Source organism: Staurois parvus, unplaced genomic scaffold (assembly GCF_062004578.1).
Source record: "Staurois parvus isolate SC_StPar_1 unplaced genomic scaffold, SC_StPar_1.0 ptg000165l, whole genome shotgun sequence".
Lineage (NCBI taxonomy): Eukaryota > Metazoa > Chordata > Amphibia > Anura > Ranidae > Staurois > Staurois parvus.
Genome location: NW_028317961.1, coordinates 4,736,466 through 4,756,839, shown reverse-complemented (window position 1 = coordinate 4,756,839; position 20,374 = coordinate 4,736,466). Strand labels below are relative to the sequence as shown.

Sequence of the window (20,374 nt, the reverse complement as noted above, 5' to 3'; positions counted from 1 at the left end):
TGAATAATGGCACAAAATTGTCAGGCTTCTGCTAGAAAGCTGAACATGAAGAGGAACTTCATCTTTCAGCATGACAACGACCCAAAACATACATCCAAATCAACAAAAGAATGGCTTCACCAGAAGATTGAAGTTTCGAAATGGCCCAGCCAGACCCCAGACCTGAATCTGATCGTAAATCTGTGGGATGACCTGAAGAGGGCTGTGCACAGGAGATTCCCTTGCAATCTGACAGATTGAGTGTTTTTGCAACGAAAAGTGGGCAAATATTGCCAAGATGTGCCATGCTGATAGACTCATACCCAAAAAGACTGAGTGCTGTAATAAAATCAAAAGGTGTTTCAACAAAGTATTAGTTTAAGGGTGTGCACACTTATGCAACCATCTTATTTTAGGTTTTTTATTTTTTACTTCCCTCCACCTAAAAGATTTCAGTTTGTTGTTCAGCTGAGTTGTATAGTTTATAGGTTACATTAAAAGGTGGAAAAAATCTTAAATGATTTATCTTTGTCTCATTTTTTTTACATCACAGAAACCTGACATTTTAACAGGGGTGTAGACTTTTATATCCACTGTACGCTAAGCAATCTACTTTAAAGAAATCTGTGATTATCAAATGTTTTCAAACTACAATAGAGATGTGTATTCATAGTTAATTCTTGGTGTCATTTGTGCATATTCCTGATATGTGCAGAGATCCAGGATAGAACAACTCCTGCACTTTGCCTTGATCAGGAATTGTCTGCATGAAGGACCAGTGACTTACTATTTGTGCAGGGTGACTGGCTAAAGTGGTAATAAACCCAATAGCAAACATTTAGGCTGAATTCACATTGAATGGACAGTTTTTTTTCCCTGTGGGTTGAACTAGATGGACTTATAGTATGTCTTTTTTTCATTTAGTGGAGAAGTACACGGGTGTACTGGCAGTCAATGGGGAAATGCGCGGGTGAATCGACCTTCAGTGAAGTTTTTGGAAAAGGAGCACATTGGGGGTGATGTAGTAAAGAAGATTAGAAGGAAGGTGTTAGAGGAGCAGTGGGTGGCTAGAGAGTAATAAAGGAGTATAAATGTGGCAATAACAGAGCAGCACAGGAAGGTAAGAAGGTATTACAGGTGCATTAAAGAGTTAGTACAGGTGTAGTAGAGGTTATTAGAAAAGAAGTGGAGGAGCAATAGCAGGGCAGTAGATCTGCTTTAACAAGCTGCTGGCACAAATACTGTGTACTTTCACACTCTCCATTCTGTGTAGCATATATAATTGTTAAGCCCTGATAAAGGAGGCGATTTTGAAGCCCTCAAAATGTGTTTACTCCATCATTTATCCTAATTTTCACTGCAATAGATCTATACCTGGACAATCAATTCTTGGTGAGGTGCTTTAATCATAGATCCATTCATTTAGAAGCCAAAGAAAGAGTGTAAAGTCTCTGACATGAAAACTGCCAGCCCTGAATGCAGGCAACCCATCCAAAAACCATTATAATTTCTACTACCGATAGGACAACCTCAGTGCAGTTTTTGTAAATAACCCCCAAATAGTCACTCATACAACATGCTAAAGACTGAATTTTCCTTACCAAAGAAAATGGAGGCTTCAGTGTGATAGTAACCATTTGCTTGTCTTTTCTTTAACATTGAGCACAGATCCAGTTGTTGCAAAAACTCCTCTCCGAAGTAATGACTTTGGAAATCCTTGTACAAAGCAGTATCAATCTTTTTAATTCCCTAGAAGATAAGTGTTCAGTTTTAGAAAACTGTAGGTGCAAAACACTCTATATACCAATTCTATAAACCAAGACAAACAGTCACATATTTCCTTACACAAAAATGTGTTAAGGTTTCATAAAGTTGACAGCAACTAACAAATTTTATCAATATTTACACTGGATTCTTACAGAAAACGGTTATTTCAGTTTACACTGACAATAGTTAATTCATAAAAAAATAAAACCTACTACTGCACTAATCCCCTACTGCCCTTTCTGAACACACACAATGTCATAACCTCCAAGACACCGTAACAAGTGCCCTCATATAAATGTCACTCCCATTGCACCTCCCTTAACCTCTGGAGAAAGCTTTCTTAACCATGGCCTTCCACCAACCAACTTTCTACCCCACAATCAGCACCCTCCTTCCTCTGGCTCGTGCTGCAACCCACAGTCTAATTTCAATTCCCATGCTTCCAAGAGCCAGCCCTCCTTATCGCGTGCCCTCTGGAATGCCTGCTTAATCTGTAACAAACTCACCTTGGCCAATGACATCTTTATTTTCAACTGCTTTATTCTAATTGCTGTTACCAAAACCTGGCTTCTGGATACTGACTCTGCCTCTCCATCTGTCCTCTTCCACAGTGGCATCCATTGGTCTCACTGAAATACAGTGGACAAAAGGAGGAGGAAGTGTACTCCTATCTCCACAAAGCAACCTTCAAGTACTTTCTAAACTTCCCTATCTCTTTTTTTTCTCCTCTTTTCTGTCTTCCAAACCCTATCCCACCAACCAGAAAACACTTACCCTTTAAAGACCTTTGCCACTTTTTACACCCTCCTCTTCTCTATTCTACTACTGACTACCTCTATAATAAAAACACATTCCTATCTTGATCTGACTTGGCCATCTCCATTTAAAGCAACTTACTCTCATCTTCTCTAGAAATTCTTCCTTCCCTCATTATATGAAGAATCAGGCATCAACCACTACAGTGTTGCAAACAGAAAACAGCAGATGTCTCAAGAGATATAGCTATGGTCTTGAACAACTGTGGTGTAAAACTAAATCCCTGCAAAATCTTACAGAAATGTACTCACCTAAAATTCAATTCCTGCCACCTCGCTGAAAAACAAACCTATTTCATCATTCTCACAAACATCCTCCCATCCAGTCCCCAAAAACTCTACCTTTAACTGTCTTCATTTTGTTCCTTACTTCTTCTACCCACTAACTCACTCACTGCCCAAGAGTTTGTCGATCATTAAAAAAGATGCAATTTGTGCATACATAGACATATTGCTTGAACTGCTGCCTTTTGTTCCCTGACACCATCCTGGTTAGTATCCTGTCCAAAAGAGAACACAAGTGAATTAAGGAAATGCTTCTAGATTGTGAATCATCAAACTCCTCCCTATGCATTATGGAACACATACAATATATATTCTCCACACAGTAGGGACAGTCAACCATTGTCCACCCTAGTCATGGCTATCGCTGTCATGTCTGTCCTCATCAGCAACAGTCAACGACTACCACCCATGCTCCTAAGGGTAAAGAGGATCAGGAGATATCAACTTCCATTTACAACCAAATTAAAGCCCAATTTGTCCTGAAAAAATAATGTATAATTCACCTGGATACATTGCAATGATATGTAAAATTTTACTAACACATGTCAAAGGATTTTGTTTTCCCTTCATTATGAAGGGGTTAAAGACATATACATATATGTAACAAAATACATTAGTTATATGGTGACTAAATAAAGAATCATGATCACTCAAAAGGCTGATTGTGTGTATGTGACAGTGTACATGAATGCATCTGGGAACAACCAATACAAATACAATCTTGTACTGTTTTGTGCATTCCTTGCTTGTTGATGCATAACATTTTGGTAATTATTACTGAGATCAAATAAATCTCTGAGGCTGCTGCTGACTATGCATATCAAGAGCCACATACAGTACCTAACAAGAACTCATCATGGTGTTGAATTCAAAATCCCCAAGCAGAAGCATAGTACTGGACCCACACTAATACTGGCAATAAAACAACCGTAATTTGGCAAATGTTCAATTGCAAAAACAATCAAATAGCTTAATACAACCGAATATATATTTCAAAGATGTACACAAACAAATTTACAATTTATTCAATCATGTTCGTAATTAAAATCTAAAAGAAGGTTGTTAAAACTAATAGAACACTTCCGGTTCCGGCGCCACATGGAGAGGGGGTGAAGGCACAGCACTCCCCCAACTTTCCTCCACTGTGCCCTAGAATCCTGCCGCAGACCAGGGGGTCACCTCCCCTCGCCTGTCACAAGGGGACACAGCGGCCGCTGCAGTCAAGATGGCGGGTGCAACTCCAGCACATACTCACACAGGGGACCAGAATCTCAGTGCACAATCACAACTCTCTCCATCTCAGCCTCCGGACACTGCTTCCCCAGCAGGCATAGCCCAGGCACTTATGTCACTGCTCCCCTTACAGCAGCTGTAGACATTGCGGTTCTTAAAGGCTTAGAACAGCTCCACAAAGAACTCCATGTTCAGGCTCAGCACATTACTCAAGTGGAAGAATGAATCTGCTCCATTGAAGATTACTCTTTAGGCTGCGGTGGCAAGACTTACATCCGTTCAAAGGGAGTTACAAAAAAAGGTAGACGATCTTGAAAACCGTTCATGGCGCAAGAACCTGCACATTATAGGCCTGCCTGAAACATATATTCCCTCTATGCTTGCTACTATTTGTGTAATGTCCATCCCGGAACAACTAGGTCTGCGTTATCCATGTGCGGTTGAGCGAGCTCACTGTATTGGCCCACCATCCAATTCTCACCCCAAACCTAGGCCGGTGATAGTCCGCTACTTGAACTATGCTGACAAGCAAGCCATCCTTCAAAAATTCTGGCGGGCACACATGTTAGCTGTGGACAAAAACCAACTACTCCTGTTTGCGGACTATTCCATAGAGGTTATGCGCCAACGTTAGACCTTCCCGGCGATTTGCTCTGCTCTCTACCACAAACATATCAAATTTACTCTGGCATATCCCGCTGTCCTCCATATCCAACCTCCGGAGGGGGACCGTCTTTCTTTCACCTCACCTTCCGAAAGTGAAACACTACCTCAACACCCCTGAACCGGCGATGGATCAAGGGGCACATTCTACACAATCTTCCTCCCCCACCCCTCGGGAAAAGCTGCGCCCTTCCAAAACCAATCAACCTCCAAAAACGTCCCCACAAACTTGTCCGCTTTGGTCGATTAGAGGACCACTACTTTAATCGCAGATTTGCCTCCTCAAGACCCAAGTTCATCTTGCATCCTGTATGCACCTTCAGGGAGTAGTGCCCACTGACCAATCACCAGTGCCCTTTGATTCATATTCTCTGCTTTCTTCTATTTTTTTCTCTGGCCCTGATAGAGCTGGGGCTCTGCCCTCGGATGGTACTGCTACCTGCATCTCTTACGGCTAATTACTATGTCCGCTTCTCCCCCCTAGTAGAAGAAACAGGCTTCTTAGCTCCCTTCCCCTGTTGTTCCCCTACAGTCCTCATGTGCTCCTCGATACTATCTTTCCCTTTCTTCTCACATTCCCCCTCCCCCCATGAATATTGAGTAAATTCTCAGTAGTGGAGTCTCTAGCCTTAATGAGGTTGCATCAAGCGGAAAAAAGTGAAGTTTTTGTTTTGGTTAGGGAGTACCTCCCTTTTTGTTACAAATACTCTGCTTTTATTGTCCTGCTCCATTGTTCTTTATGTTTAATTTCCCTAGGAACTGCATGGTACTATTGTGAACCTGTACTCGTTGGGGCAATGCCTGGCATGGTATTGCCCTCTTATGGGCTATATTCTAATACTGTACTGCAAAAGACATGGCTCCATCAGACGACAGGTAATCTCTTGGAATGTTAAGGGGCTATGCTCTCCAAACAAAAGTAGGCAAGTTTTACGACATTTGAAGCGTTTGAGGGCAGATGTTGCACTCCTCCAGGAGACGCATCTCTCAGCAATCGAACTCTCATGACTGTCGAAGCTCTGGGTGGGCCAGGTATATGGTTCTCCTGCCATAAGTCGTAAAGCAGGGGTAGCTATGCTGTTACACAAACATTTACACCACACTGTATGCTCTATCAACTCTGATTCTGAGGGTCGCAAACTTACCAATCATTTCACTATTGCCTCTTGTGATATTGCTGTCTCCAATGTATATGCCCCTAACTCCCCAGGACAGATCTTTACCAAGACCTGATATCATGGGCCCTACAAATCCCAGAACCCTGCCAAATACTGGGTGGGGATTTTAACTCTGTTATGCACCAATATTCTGATCGGACCAGGGACTGTCTAACGCAACGCACTCGACAACCGTCTCAGCCTCCCACTTTTACTGCTTTAGCACACTCCATCCATACACTTAATCTTCATGACACAGGGTGCCTGCACCACCCGACTGACTAGGAATGCACGTGCTACTCAAACCCAATGACTCATTCTCCCTCATTGACTATTTCTTCTGCTCGTGGTCTCTCCTTCCCTTATTACGCAAAGCGACAATACTTGATATGGCCAGCTCTGATCATTGTTCAATTCTGATGCAACTGTCTGGGTTGAAAGCTCTGAGGACTACTAGCTCATGGCGCTTCCTCGCCTGCTTAGCTAATAGCGAGGACTTCAAAACTCATCTCTACACAGCCTGGGCGGAATTCGCAGACATGAATGGAGCCCACTTAACTAACCCCAATCTATTCTGGGAAAGTGGGAAAGCGTTCCTCACAGGGCGCATAATTTCTTATACCGCACAATTTAAAAAACGATCCCATTTACAATACCAACAGGCTAGTGAATCTCTTTGTCAAGAGCACATTGCGCTCTCTCTCAATCGCACTTCAGTAAACAAGCTGACCTGGCAATCTACTAAACGAATCTTTGATTATTGGGCTGAACACCAGGAAGCAGCCAAATCGGCCTATTCCACCTTGAAATTTTATAGGTATGGCAACAAAGTAGGTAAACTGCTAGCACGGCTCTGTGCTGGCCCCCGGGCTCCTACTTATATTTCCACCCTCCGGTCTCCCACGGGAAATCTTTTTACGATGTCCTCAGATATTAACTTGCTTCTCACATCTTACTACACTTCTCTGTATTCAGAAGACCCGATTGATCCTAAAACCACTGAAGACTTGTTAGCTGCTGTGCACCTGCCTAAGCTTTTCCAATCCAAGCTAGAGGCTCTCAATGCTCCTATCACGTTAGACGATATTCGTGCCACTATTACAAATTTGCCCTCTGTTAAGGCTTTAGTGCTGAGTTCTATAAACTAACCATCCCAGACACCTTGCATCATGTTTACAAGGCAATGTGGGAGGATGGCCCTTATCTCCCATCAGGCTCCAAAGCACATATCAAGCTCATAGCTAAAAAGGGGAAAGACCCACTGTTGCCAGGATCCTACCGACCTATTTCTCTGATTAATATTAACGCCAAAATACTATAAAAAATTGTAGCGGCCAGGCTGGCCCTGTTACTCCCTACCATGTTGCATCCGGCCCAATTTGGCTTCGTACAGGGACGATCAGCGACACTTAATATCAGTAAAGTACTGTTGACCCTAGAATATGCAAAAACCCACTAAATGCATGATTTGGCGCTCATATCCTTGGACGCTGAAAAAGCCTTTGACAATATTAGTTTTACCTGGCTCTTCATGGTCATGCAAAAGTTTGGTATATTGGGTTCCATTCAAGACTTCTTACGACAGATGTACTCTTCACCCACAGCTAGTCTGGTCACACCTGACTTTATATCCACTGACATTCCCTTAACTAAGGGTACGAGACAGGGCTGCCCACTTTCCCCCCTTCTTTTTAATATTGCTTTAGAACCTTTATCCAGACTACTCAACTCCAGGAGTAAGTGGTATCACGATCGGCGAACACAATATTTGTTCAGCTCTATTGCGGATGATATATTGTTGTTTAGATTACTTCACAATTTATTTGCAACCTTCCGTAGCTGCCCAGGTTTACGAATCAGTTTTGACAACAGTTAAGTGCTCCCTACTACTTCGAATCGCTAGCTCAAGTCTTCCCCTTTTTGTATAGCTAAACACTCAATTACCTATTTGGGCATACACATAGGCAGAGAACCATTGTCTCTCTATTACCTTAATTACCCTCCTCTAATCAATAAGATTGTGCAGGAATTGGAAGCTTGGTCGACACTCCCCCTCTGACTCTTTGGGAGAGGCCATCTCTTCAAAATGATTTCATATGTGAGACTGCTATACCCTTTACAAACACTTCCTATTTTGTTAAAGCATTCTGCTATACAGAAGATTCATACGGCCCTACAAGCCTTTCTTTGGAAACACAAAAAATCCTGCATTGCGTTATAGAAGCTAAGTTTCCCTAGGAGTGAGGGGGGCGCATGCCTGCCAAATATTAGATTTTACAATTTGTTCTGCCTCCTTCACCAGGGTCTTGATTGAATTACCATGAAATCACGTTACTCTAATTACTCTCTGGAGGAAGCCCTGGTCTCCCCGTTCCATCTCTCTGCCATTCTGCACTCCAACCTTAAACCTCTACCTGTGTCTCTCCGATCTAATCTTTTGATCAGAGACACCATATTGGCTTGGAGGGAAATGCGGAAGCTTCTTGGCCTACCACCCAGGATATCCTGTTACCTGCCTATACTTGGAAATCCTATGTTCCCTCCAGCTAGTGAACACGCAGCATTCACCCATTGGTCATACAATGGACTTACTAAGGTTATGTCAGTCTTTGATGATACCCAACATTCATTTAAACCCTTCTCTGTGTTAGCTGCTCAATACTCTTTGCCATGTTTTCCACCATCATCAGCTGGTGAATTATATCCGGTCCTGCTATTCCCCTAAACAGGATCTCTTCCAATGCTCCTTCATAGAGATATTGATTCGACAAGACCGCTATTCCATCTCAGACATCTACTCTCATCTGGTCTCTCATCAATCTGCAAAATACCATCTTACTCCATTTAAACCCTGGACCCCCATACTTTCTACGGATGATATTCCAGACAAACTATTATCAGGATACAGGAAAATTGTTTCACTTGTACTTAGTGAAACATGGCACGAAACTCAATTCAAAATAATTCACCGGGCCTATTATCCTTTTTCCACAAACTTGGTAGTTGCTGCCCACCCAACATGCCCTTGGTGTGATCGCAACCGACCGACCTTGTTCCATCGCTTGTGGGAATGTGCTCGAGTTTCATCTTTCTGGGACCGAATCCTTTATTACATCAACCAACTATACAACATCTCTGTGTCCAAAGATCCCATGATTTGTTTCTTTAGCTATGAAGAGCCTTCAACATCGGCACACCCTACCGCTTTCCCCCAGTGAATACATATTTGTCTATTGTTGGCCCGCAGAGCCCTCATGCAAGCCTGGATTCATCCAAATCCTCCCCCTCTCAAAGCAGTAAAACAGGCACTAACTAACCTTTTCAATCTGGAAAAGCTTGACACCATCACCCAAAACTTTAAGTCCACTCGTCGTTTCATCTCAAGATGGTTACATGGAGCATTCCTTCTCACCTGCTGATTTATCCGCTCATATGGAACCCTTCTGCTACACAGATTGGTATCTCAAAGATCAACTAACCAATACACTAGGTAGACTCCAAGTGATCAACTCACTCTCTAGCCCCAACCCCCACTTATCCTCTTCCCCAACTCTCTGTGGACTGTATAAACCGCAATAAGTAGTACCTAGCCCACATGGTAATCCTTTTATAGTGTTCTGTCAGATAAAGAAGTACTTTTGTTCAGGCTACTGTATCCAAGCTTTGATTCCTAGGGAAATGCTTAACCTTTAGGTTCGACCCTCATTACGGTCATGTTATACCTTACATGCCTATTTCTAACACAGTGTTTTGTACGTTGTAATTGTTGTACAGGCGTTTGTATTCCTTGTCTTACAAATACCTCTGGTTAATAATGGGTTTTATATTGAGATTGTATGGTTGTATTTACCTTGAAAAACTTCAATAAAAATGTATTAAAAAAAAACAACACAAAAATTGACAGAAGTATGAGTTAAGACTTCTGCAACAAGACTGAAGATTTATGTCTGTTTAGCAACATCAGAAAACAGAGTGTGGTTTATTTACCAAAGCTGGAGAATGCAAAATCGGGTTCACTTCTGCATAGAAACAAATCAGCATCTAACCTCAGCTTGTTCAATTAAGCTTTGGCAATAAAACTGGGAAGCTGATTGATTTCTATGCAGAAGTAAGCCTGATTTTGCACTCTCCAGCTTTAGTAAATAAACCCCAATGTGTCATTTTTGTTGTTCTACAGCTTGGAAAATAAGCTCAGGAACAGGAAATAGTTTTACAGTATTTACACATTGTCAGGCAAGACTGCACTTTATAAGAGCATTAAGGTGGTGTTTGTGAAGCTTTTCTGGCAGTATTGGCCGATTAGAAAATCCTGCACCTAAATTATGAAAGTCTTGTTACAATCAATTTTGAAAAGAGTTCCAGTAGTTCTTCTTTGCATCACTTTCATGTTGGGTCAAATTACAGCCAGTTTGTAGATGCTGAAACTGGAGGTAATTGAGACCAAACACTAAACTGGCTTACAGAGACTGGTCAGAGTTTTCAGTAGAAGGTGTTGTGTATGAAATGTATTCCTGTGTATAAGTTTGCTACATTGGTTGCTAGGAGGCAGGCCACCAACATCCTAGTTATCCATATGGAAGGAAAATATATTTGAAATGTATTTTAAAAATATTCTTCCCAAATATATTGCCATATATTTGAAATGCTAAAATTTTGACCATATTCAATATATTTCAATAAATATATATATATATATATATATATATATATATATATATATATATATACACACATACTGCATTTTGAAATGTGTTTTTATTACAAAGTATATGAAAAATGTTTTTAAACATACATTTCAAATATACTATATGTCTTTAAAAATACAAATCTACATTTTTGGAATGCATTTACAAATACATGTAAAAATATATGTTAAAATGACTTTTTTATGTTAAACAAAATCTGAATAATATATTTAAAAAATGTATATTCAAATATCTATGTCTAAATGAATATTTATCTCTGTGAATTCAACTTGGCTTTTATTTACCAGCATTATTATTTTGACTTGAGTAACAGAACCTCACCTGTGTACGCAGCTTTGGGGCTCTTGACAGCTTCATCAAAGTCAAATGAGGTACAAAATCTCTACTTCCAATAACAGAAATGCCCTTTTCTTCAAATATCTTCCTCATAGTTTCTGAAGGAACACCAATCTGTAAATAGGTATGTACATTCACAGTAATGCACTCACAAAGTCAAGTGCACTCCCTCCATCACAAGTGCATTACATGGTTAAAGTGTTACTAAACCCACAACAGAAAAATCAGTCTGTATTTGCAGTAAAGCATGCTTGTTATACTCACTATGGAACCTAAGGAGTTAATCCTCTGTTTTGTGTAAAACGGCTGTTTGATCCTTTCTTCTCTGATCCTACCCTTCATTTACTGTCCCCAATCCATCTGCCGTAGTACACAGCAGCAGTGGCATATCTGTACATGCTCTGTTTGGTGTGTTATGCTAGAGAGCTTTTTTTTTTGGGGTAGGGGGAAGGTGAATGTGATCAGCACAGGGCCAATCAGCTCTGTCCAGAGGGTCAGGGATCATGCAACCTGATGGGCCAGTTAGAGGCAAGTGAAAACCCCTCCAAGATTAACCAGTGCTCAGCCAGACACTTATAGAAGTCACAAGACATATACTGCTGATGAGAAAAGTTATTTAGCAGTTTATATTTACTAAAATAATTGCATTTCCATGTTCTGTGTACTGTGGGAGATCAGATGCAGGGTCATGGGTTTAGGAATACTTTAATGAGTCACTTTACTTAGCTTTAAAAAAAGCTCTCATTCTCAACACAATATTATCTTTAAAGGAAGTTCCTTCTTTCTTTATTCAATTGCAACGTTTTTGCTCCTCCTCGTAAAGACGACTGATTTGTGGGCAGTCCTGTAGTTGTGCTCTGCCGCTGCCCTCGTGCATAGTGATTGTGCCTGTTCTGAGTGCTGACACCGGACCTGGAATTGAAACCTCAAAATAACACCCTAGCCACTCCCTGCACATACACAGACTGGACTGTGAGCAACAGAGGCAGAGCTTTGCTGTGAGTGTTGCCTGTGTTGTAAAGCGTGTATGACAAGGCCCCCTTTCTTTGCAATCCATGGTGACAGCACTTGTCTCAGACAAAAGCATGGAGCCAAAGGCAAGTGTAGTCAATCGTGGTTCATTACATATTAGTTTTCCTTGATATTGTGTTGCAGCAAAGCAGTTGGGGAAGAGGGAAGGAGCACTGTCAAACATTATATCTGGGCTTTTACAGCACATGGAAAGATAAGTGCTATATACGCTTTGTACCCTAGAGGACTGGAGATTTTTAAATCTTTTTTCCTTTATTTTCCCAAGGTTTTATTCTAGTTACACACTTCCTGTCTCAAGTTGACAATGCTCAACTACTGTACAGTGTTTTTGAAAACCAAACTCCTCTCCTGATTTGAATTACAACCCCCCCCCCTCTCCTCCTCTAGATCATATATGAGGGTGTTCTGTACTTCACAGATAACTAAGTTTGAAATTTTTAGTTAATTTATCAGGAAGATACTAGGACACTAGAACTCTAACAAGATTAACAGGTATTTTCCTGTACTTGCAGAAAACATACTTATCTTAAAAAAAGTCATTCAGCTACCACATTTAAGGATTAGCAAGCTGCAAAATATTATTTTTGTACTTTGAGTTTAGATATAATTTAATATCAGGTGTTAAACTTTACATACACCTAACTGTGCAGCGTGCTAATTTCCACACTGAGCCACAGACTGCTGATCTTGGTGTAGAAGTCAAAAGATCTAAACCTATTAAATGAGTTGCCATCTTGTGTCAATCTTGCTTCACCACACCATTCATAAATAACAATGCACTTGGATATAACATCGCATTCCACTCCCATCTACTTCCTAACTAGAGGAAGATGACACCACCTGCTGTAAAGGGGCTAGCAACACCCACTGCATCAATAAAAGGCATATAAAATACAGTTGTGACCAAAATTATTCAACCCCCACTGAAATTGAGTGTTTTGGCCAGTTTGACATTGCTTTTGATCATTCAGTCATCTTGCTTACATTTACATTAAAGAGGCACTTGTAGGTCAGACAAATATAACATAACAGTTATAATGAAATAACCACAAATGTCTTTTCTGTGCTCACAGCATTATCAGTTTTATTCAACCCCCAAGTGACATTCAATCTTAGTACTTAGTACAGCATCCTTTTACAGTTATAACAGCTTTTTAAACGTGAAGCATAGCTTGACACAAGTGTCTTGCAGCGATCTACGGGTATCTTCGCCCATTCTTCATGGGCAAAGGCCTCCAGTTCAGTCACATTCTTAGGCTTGCGCACTGCAACTGCTTTCTTTAAGTCCCACCAGAGGTTCTCAATCGGATTTAAGTCTGGTGACTGCGATGGCCACTCCAAAATGTTCCAGCCTTTCCTCTGCAACCATGCTCTAGTGGACTTGGAGGTATGCTTGGGATCATTGTCCTGTTGAAAGGTCCAACGTCTCCCAAGCCTCAGGTGTGTGACGGACTGCATCACGTTTCCATCCAATATCTCCTGGTACTGAAGAGAATTCATGGTACCTTGCACACGCTGAAGCTTCCCTGTACCTGCAGAAGCAAAACAGCCCCAAAGCATGATTGACCCTCCACCATGCTTCACAGTAGGCAAGGTGTTCTTTTCATCATAGGCCTTGTTCTTCCTCCTCCAAACATAGCGTTGATCCATGGGCCCAAACAGTTCTAATTTTGTTTCATCAGTCCACAGAACACTATCCCACAACTTTTGTGGTTTGTCCACATGGCTTTTGGCATACTGCAGTCGACTCTTCTTATTCTTTGGAGACAGCAAGGGGGTACGCCTGGGAGTTCTGGCACGGAGGCCTTCATTACGCAGTGTGCGTCTTATTGTCTGGGCTGAAACTTCTGTACCCACATCTGACAAATCTTTTCTCAGTTCCTCAGCAGTCACACGGGGACTTCTCTCCACTCTACGCTTCAGGTAGCGCACAGCAGTCGAAGTCAGCATCTTCTTTCTGCCACGACCAGGTAGCGTTTCAACAGTGCCCTTTGCCTTGAATTTGCGAATGATGCTTCCTAAGGTGTCTCTTGGTATGTTTAACATCTTTGCAATCTTCTTATAGCCATTGCCCTTCCTGTGAAGAGAAATCACCTCTTCTCTTGTCTTCCTGGACCATTCTCTTGCCTTCACCATGTTTGTAACCACACCAGTAAATGTCTAGAAGGAGCTGAGTATCACAGTCATTTTAAAGCTGCCTAATTGGTGCTTATTATGCTTGATTGCTGCTCGGTGACATCCACAGGTGTTTTCAATACCTGATGGAAAGCACCTGTATGAACCTCTGTTCTTCAGAGTGGTAGTCTTTAAGGGGTTGAATAATTGTGGCAATGAAGAAACCACATAAGAACCATTTACTACTGTATTACATAAACAATTGATGTCATTTTAGTTGCATTTGGGTAGTTACAACGTCCTTGTAGGATTTGATTCTGAATACAATTCCAAATGTACACTATAGTCCCTAAACCCCTTTACAGCATTGGGGGTTGAATAATTTTGGTCACAACTGTATGTATTCAACCTGAAGTTATATGCTGTAGGTGTTCTTGCCATTATTATCCTTGCTGCCCTGTTTGTTAAGCACATTGATGCCCTATTAACTGGTTACAGTGTCCCATGCAGGCCTGCCTTTCTCTTTTGTATTTTTTAATACATCTTCTATGATTTTTGTGGATCTGGTCACATAAAGAGGGGCTAAAATGTTTTTTTTCTCTCTTTGAATAGAGTGGTAAAGTGTTAAAACCTCTATTAGGTTTTAATTTGTGCCTCTTTCCTTGCTGGGGATATTTTGCCACACTACCTGTCAGGAAGTCTCAAGAAGAAGTGAGAGGAAATCTCCCCAAAGTGAGGGGAAAAACTAATATTTAAAAGTTCTCACTGGAACTGTTTTGGTGACAAATAAGAACTGAATATGAGTGGAAAATGCCTTTAGCAAGGGAAAATGCCTTTTTAAACATTTTCAGCATCAACTGTTTGTGTGTTTTCTATAGTTAAAGTATCTACAGGTGAAACTCGAAAAATTAGAATATTGTGCAAAAGTTCATTTATTTCAGTAATGCAACTTAAAAGGTAAATCTAATATATGAGAGAGACTCATTACATGCAAAGCAAGATAGTTCAAGCCGTGATTTGTCATAATTGTGATGATTATGGCTTACAGCTCATGAAAACTCCAAATCCACAATCTCAGAAAATTAGAATATTACATGCAATCAATAAAACAAGGATTGTACACAGAACAATATCGGACCTCTGAAAAGTATAAGCATGCATATGTACTCAGTACTTGGTTTGGGAAACTTTTGTAGCAATTACTGCCTCAATGCGGCGTGGCATGGAAGCTATCAGCCTGTGGCACTGCTGAAGTGTTATGGAAGACCAGGATGCTTCAATAGCGGCCTTCAGCTCTTCTGCATTGTTCCGTCTCATGTCTCTCATCTTTCTCTTGGCAATGCCCCATAGATTCTCTATGGGGTTCAGGTCAGGCGAGTTTGCTGGCCAATCAAGCACAGTAATCCCACGGTCATTGAACCAGATTTTGGTGCTTTTGGCAGTGTGGGCAGGTGCCAAATCCTGCTGGAAAATGAAGTCAGCATCCCCATAAAACTCGTCTGCGGAAGGAAGCATGAAGTGCTCCAAAATCTCTTGGTAGACGGCTGCGCTGACCCTGGACTTAATGAAGCACAGAGGACCAACACCAGCAGATGACATGGCTCCCCAAATCAACACAGACTGTGGAAACTTCACACTGGACTTCAAGCACCTTGCAGTGTGTGCCTCTCCATTCTTCCTCCATACTCTGGGTCCTTGATTTCCAAATGAGATGCAAAAGTTGCTCTCATCAGAAAAGAGGACTTTGGACCAGTGAGCAACAGACCAGGTCTGTTTTTCTTTAGCCCAGGTAAGACACTTCTGACGTTGTTTGTTGTTCAGGAGCGGCTTGACAAGAGGAATGCGACATTTGAAGCCCATGTCCAGGATCCGTCTGTGTGTGGTGGCTCTTGATGCACTGACTCCAGCCTCAGTCCACTCCTTGTGAAAGTCCCCAACACTTTTGAATGGCCTTTTCCTGACAATCCTCTCCAGGCTGCGGTCATCCCTGTTGCTTGTGCACCTTTTTCTTCCACACTTTTCCCTTCCACATAACTTTCTATTAATGTGCTTTGATACAGCACTTTGGGAACATCCAACTTCTTTTCAATTACCTTTTGAGGCTTTCCCTCCTTATGGAGGGTGTCAATGATCGTTTTCTACACAACTGTCAGGTGAGCAGTCTTTCCCATGATTGTGATTCCAACTGAACCAGATTGAGAGACCATTTAAAGGCTCAGGAACCCTTTGCAGGTGTTATGGCTTAATTAACTGATTAGAGTGGGACACTTTGAGCCTAGAATATTGCACCTTTTCACAATATTCTAATTTTCTGAGATTGTGGATTTGGGGTTTTCATGAGCTGTAAGCCATAATCATCACAATTATGACAAATTACGGCTTGAACTATCTTGCTTTGCATGTAATGAGTCTATCTCATATATTAGTTTCACCTTTTAAGTTGCATTACTGAAATAAATGAACTTTTGCACGATATTCAAATTTTTTGACTTTCACCTGTATATAAATCTTTGATTGAAAGGCATAATTCTTACCAGTTATCTGCTTGAGTGTAGATACAGCATGTCCTGGTGTAGTCTGGGCAAACACAACTTCACGTTTAAAATCAGATATACCACAAAATGTTAGAATCAAATTCACTCCTCTTAGGATTTCTTCAACTGGCTTTTTACTCTCCAAAAGCGCATTTACTGCTCTAGTACAAAGAAGGAAATAATTTGTTAGATTATTAAATATTTTGTTCATCAAAAGTGATACTAAAATTTGACTAATAAGAAGTCAGTAATAAACATAGTTCTGGTCAGGACTGGACTACGACAAAAAATAGGCCCGGGCATTTTAGACTAAGTACCCAATTTCAGGGGGGGTGCAAAGGCATTTGTGGGGGCAGTTGGTGACAGAATATTCACGGAGTTGGTCCTTCGCACTATAATATAAAGGGGCACTATGATATAAAGGGGACTGCACTGTAAAGGGTCACTGTATTGATGTCTCTTTGCTGGACAGGGATGTCTCTTTTCTGGATCGGGATGTCCCTTCTTGGACTTGGCTGTTTCTTTGCTAGATTGGGATATCTCTTTGCTGGATTGGGATGTCTCTTTGCTGGAAGGGTATGTCCCTTCTTGGACTGGGCTGTCTCTTTGCTGGATTGGGACATTTCTTTGCTGGACCCAACTGGGCAAAGAGACAGCCCAGTCCAGCAAAGAGACAGACCGTCTAGCAAAGAAACAGCCCGTCCAGCAAGTAGACATCCCCACAGAGCAAAGATGGGATGTCTCTTTGCTGGACAGGGATGTCTCTTTGCTGGGTGGGGATGTCCCTTCTTGGACTGGACTGTCTCTTTGCTGGATTGGGATTTCTCTTTGATGGACCCAACTGGGCAAAGAGACATCCCCATCCAGCAAAGAGACAACTGTCCAGCAAAGAGACAGCCCGTCCAGCAAAGAGGCAGACGCTCAGCAGAGAAAGCTCGTCCAACAGAGACAGCCCATCCAGTAAAGAGACAGCCGTCCAGCAAAGAGACAGCCCATCCAGCAAAGAGACAGTCTCTAAAACAAAGAGACAGCCCTTCCAGCAAAGAGACAGCCCATCCAGAAAAGAGACAGCCCATCCAGCAAAGAGACAGCCATCCAGCAAAGAGACAGCTTGTCCAGCAAAGAGACAGCTCATCCAGCAAAGAGACAGCCCCTCCAGAAAAGAGACAGCTCATCCAGCAAAGAGACAGCCCATCCAGCAGAGACAGCTCCTCCAGCAAAGAGACAGCCCATCCAGCAAAGAGACAACTCATCCAGCAAAGAGACAGCCCCATCCACCGCTGTTACAGACCTGTCACAGTGTGCCGGCGGGTGAAGAAGAGAGGCCACCATTCTCTCTTTAGTGCAGCAGCCGGTCGAGGAGGTGTCCATGTGTCAGTGGCGCTTCCTGCTAGTCTTCAGGAGCCACCACTGCCACTCCTCCTGTTGGCCCTGCTTTGGGTATAGCCGCACAGTGGGAGGTGAGCGGCGGCCGCGGTCTGTCACAGCCCCACCTAGACCGCGGTCGCCGCTGCCTGGATGGGGTCACCGCGGTCTGGTGTGCCCTATGGCCAGTCTGGGCCTTGTTCTGGTTATGTAATTATCTAGAGCTAAACTACAACCTAGACATCTTTCAGCAGCTATGAGCACAGGCAAGCTGTACAGATGGTAAACTCTAGGCTACAGCAATAACTTTAAATGGAATTAACAAAAAGTCTTCACCCAGAGTTATAAAACAGTGCTGAAAAGCAATGGAATAGTTTCACAGTATTCAAAATTTATGTTTAATACCTGGATAACAGTACATTATGTAATATTACTATATTTTCATAGTTGGCATGCTAAGAAATAATTGTAATAGTTATCAGAGTTGCAAATGATAGACAAAGATACTAACACGGTTAGCTTTTCCAGCTTAGCTGGGAGAGCATGCACCAAATCAAGTTGGTTCCTCAAAAGAAATAGAAACATGCAGACCTTCAGCACTTCAATGCTCTCATATATCAACAATAAAGATACCAGCTCATACACACATATATATATATCAATAAAAACTCAATATAAAGGTACCTGATATTTTTTTTATCCACATCGTATTAGACAATTAACAAAGTATGCCAATTGGAAAGAAAAAATCCCAAACTACATCCCTCCAAATCTTCCCACATTGCACTCCGATCTTTTCCTTTCCCACTCTACCAAAGCAACTAATCTATATGCAGTACTGCACATAACCATCAGGCCCTATTGCTGTTGTGTTTTTCCTTATCTAAGCCAACAAATAAACAACAATAAACAGGAAATTTCTGCATTTGATGAAAATGTTCTTAGCTTAAAAAATGAGAACTAATACAGCCACCACATCCAAGGACTCTCTGCAATACATCACCCCATGTTTTAACCCTCTAAAAGCTCTGCAAGTAAACAAAATTCACCGTGAATCTTAGGATGATTTCAGAGTGCTGAAAATGAAATGATTGCTAACAAGAAGTTACATTTCTCAGAAGCAAAATATTTATTTACAGATGTAGTCGTAGCCTTAGTCTTACAGAATTGCTGGTGGGTGGCTGGAAGAGCGGAGCATATACACTCAACGGCCACTTTATTAGATACTTGCTAGTACCAGGTTGGACCCCATTTTGCCTTCAGAACTGCCTTAATTCTTCGTGGCATAGATCTAACAAGGTGTTGGAAATATTCCTCAGAGATTTTGGTCCATATTGACATCTCAAACCAGTCTGCCCATTCTCCTCTGACATCAACAAGGCATTTTCCTCCACACAACAGCCGCTCACTGAATATTTTCTTTTTTTTTTGGACCATTCTCTGTAAACCCTATAGATGGTTGTTTGTGAAAATCCCAGTAGATCAGCAGTTTTTAAATACTCAGACCAGCCCGTCTGGCACCAACAAGCATGCCACGTTCAAAGTCACTTAAATCACTTTCTTCCCCATTCTGATGCTCAGGTTGAACTTCAGCAAGTCATCTTCAGCACGTCTAGATGCCTAAATGCATTGAGTTACTGCCACGTGATTGGCTGATTAGCAAATCGTGTTACCAAGCAATTGAACAGGTATGCCTAATAAAGTGGCCATTGAGTGTAAGTACCCTGCACATAACTTTTAATACAGCAGACCTGCAAAATCACATTATTATTCTGCAATTAAAATTATTTAATGGTGTTGTCCACTAATTTGACATTTCATACTGTTCCAGGAAAAAAAAATCATTATTGACATATCATGTAAACTAAAACTTTTTTCTATAATGACATGCTTGCAGAAATCAACTACACATTGAATTCATTCTTTTCACCTAATAAGGCCTAGAATTACAAATCAAAATTCACCTATTCTGACCATTAAAACAGAAGAGAAGGATGCCTTTTAGTGCAAATGTAGGCAAAAGGTTTGCTATTAGAAGAGAATCAGAAGGGAAGCAGTGTGTATACAGTATGTGACATTGTAGAAGAGTCCAGGTGCTTAACTGGCCTGCCTGCAGTCCAAACAATTCACCAATGGAAAATATTTAATGCATCTTGAAACTAAAAATATGACAAAGACGACCCGGGAATGTTGAGCAGTTAGAATGCTAAATCAGGCAAGAATGGAACAATATTCCTCAACCAAAACTCCAACAACTGATCTCTTCAGTTCCCAGACATTTAAAGAGAGTTGTTAAAAGAAGAGGGGATGCTACACCGTTGTAAACAGGGACCTGGCCTAAATTTTTTGAGACACATTGCTGCCATCAATTTCAAAATTACCTTTTT

At 41.5% G+C, this 20,374-nt stretch overlaps 1 protein-coding gene across 3 annotated transcripts in view; it reads right to left on the bottom strand.

Annotated features, from left to right (window-relative positions):
- Nucleotides 1-20,374, bottom strand: part of AKAP7 (A-kinase anchoring protein 7) — a 242,581-nt gene that overhangs the window by 168,705 nt on the left and 53,502 nt on the right. For all 3 annotated transcript variants that reach the window (XM_089676168.1, XM_089676170.1, XM_089676169.1), the window contains exons 5-7: nucleotides 16,623-16,783; nucleotides 10,927-11,039; nucleotides 1,581-1,728 (exon numbers count right to left, since the gene is read on the bottom strand). In XM_089676168.1, coding sequence (XP_089532294.1) covers nucleotides 1,581-1,728; nucleotides 10,927-11,039; nucleotides 16,623-16,783 — 422 coding nt within the window. The remainder of the gene's footprint in view (nucleotides 1-1,580; nucleotides 1,729-10,926; nucleotides 11,040-16,622; nucleotides 16,784-20,374) is intronic.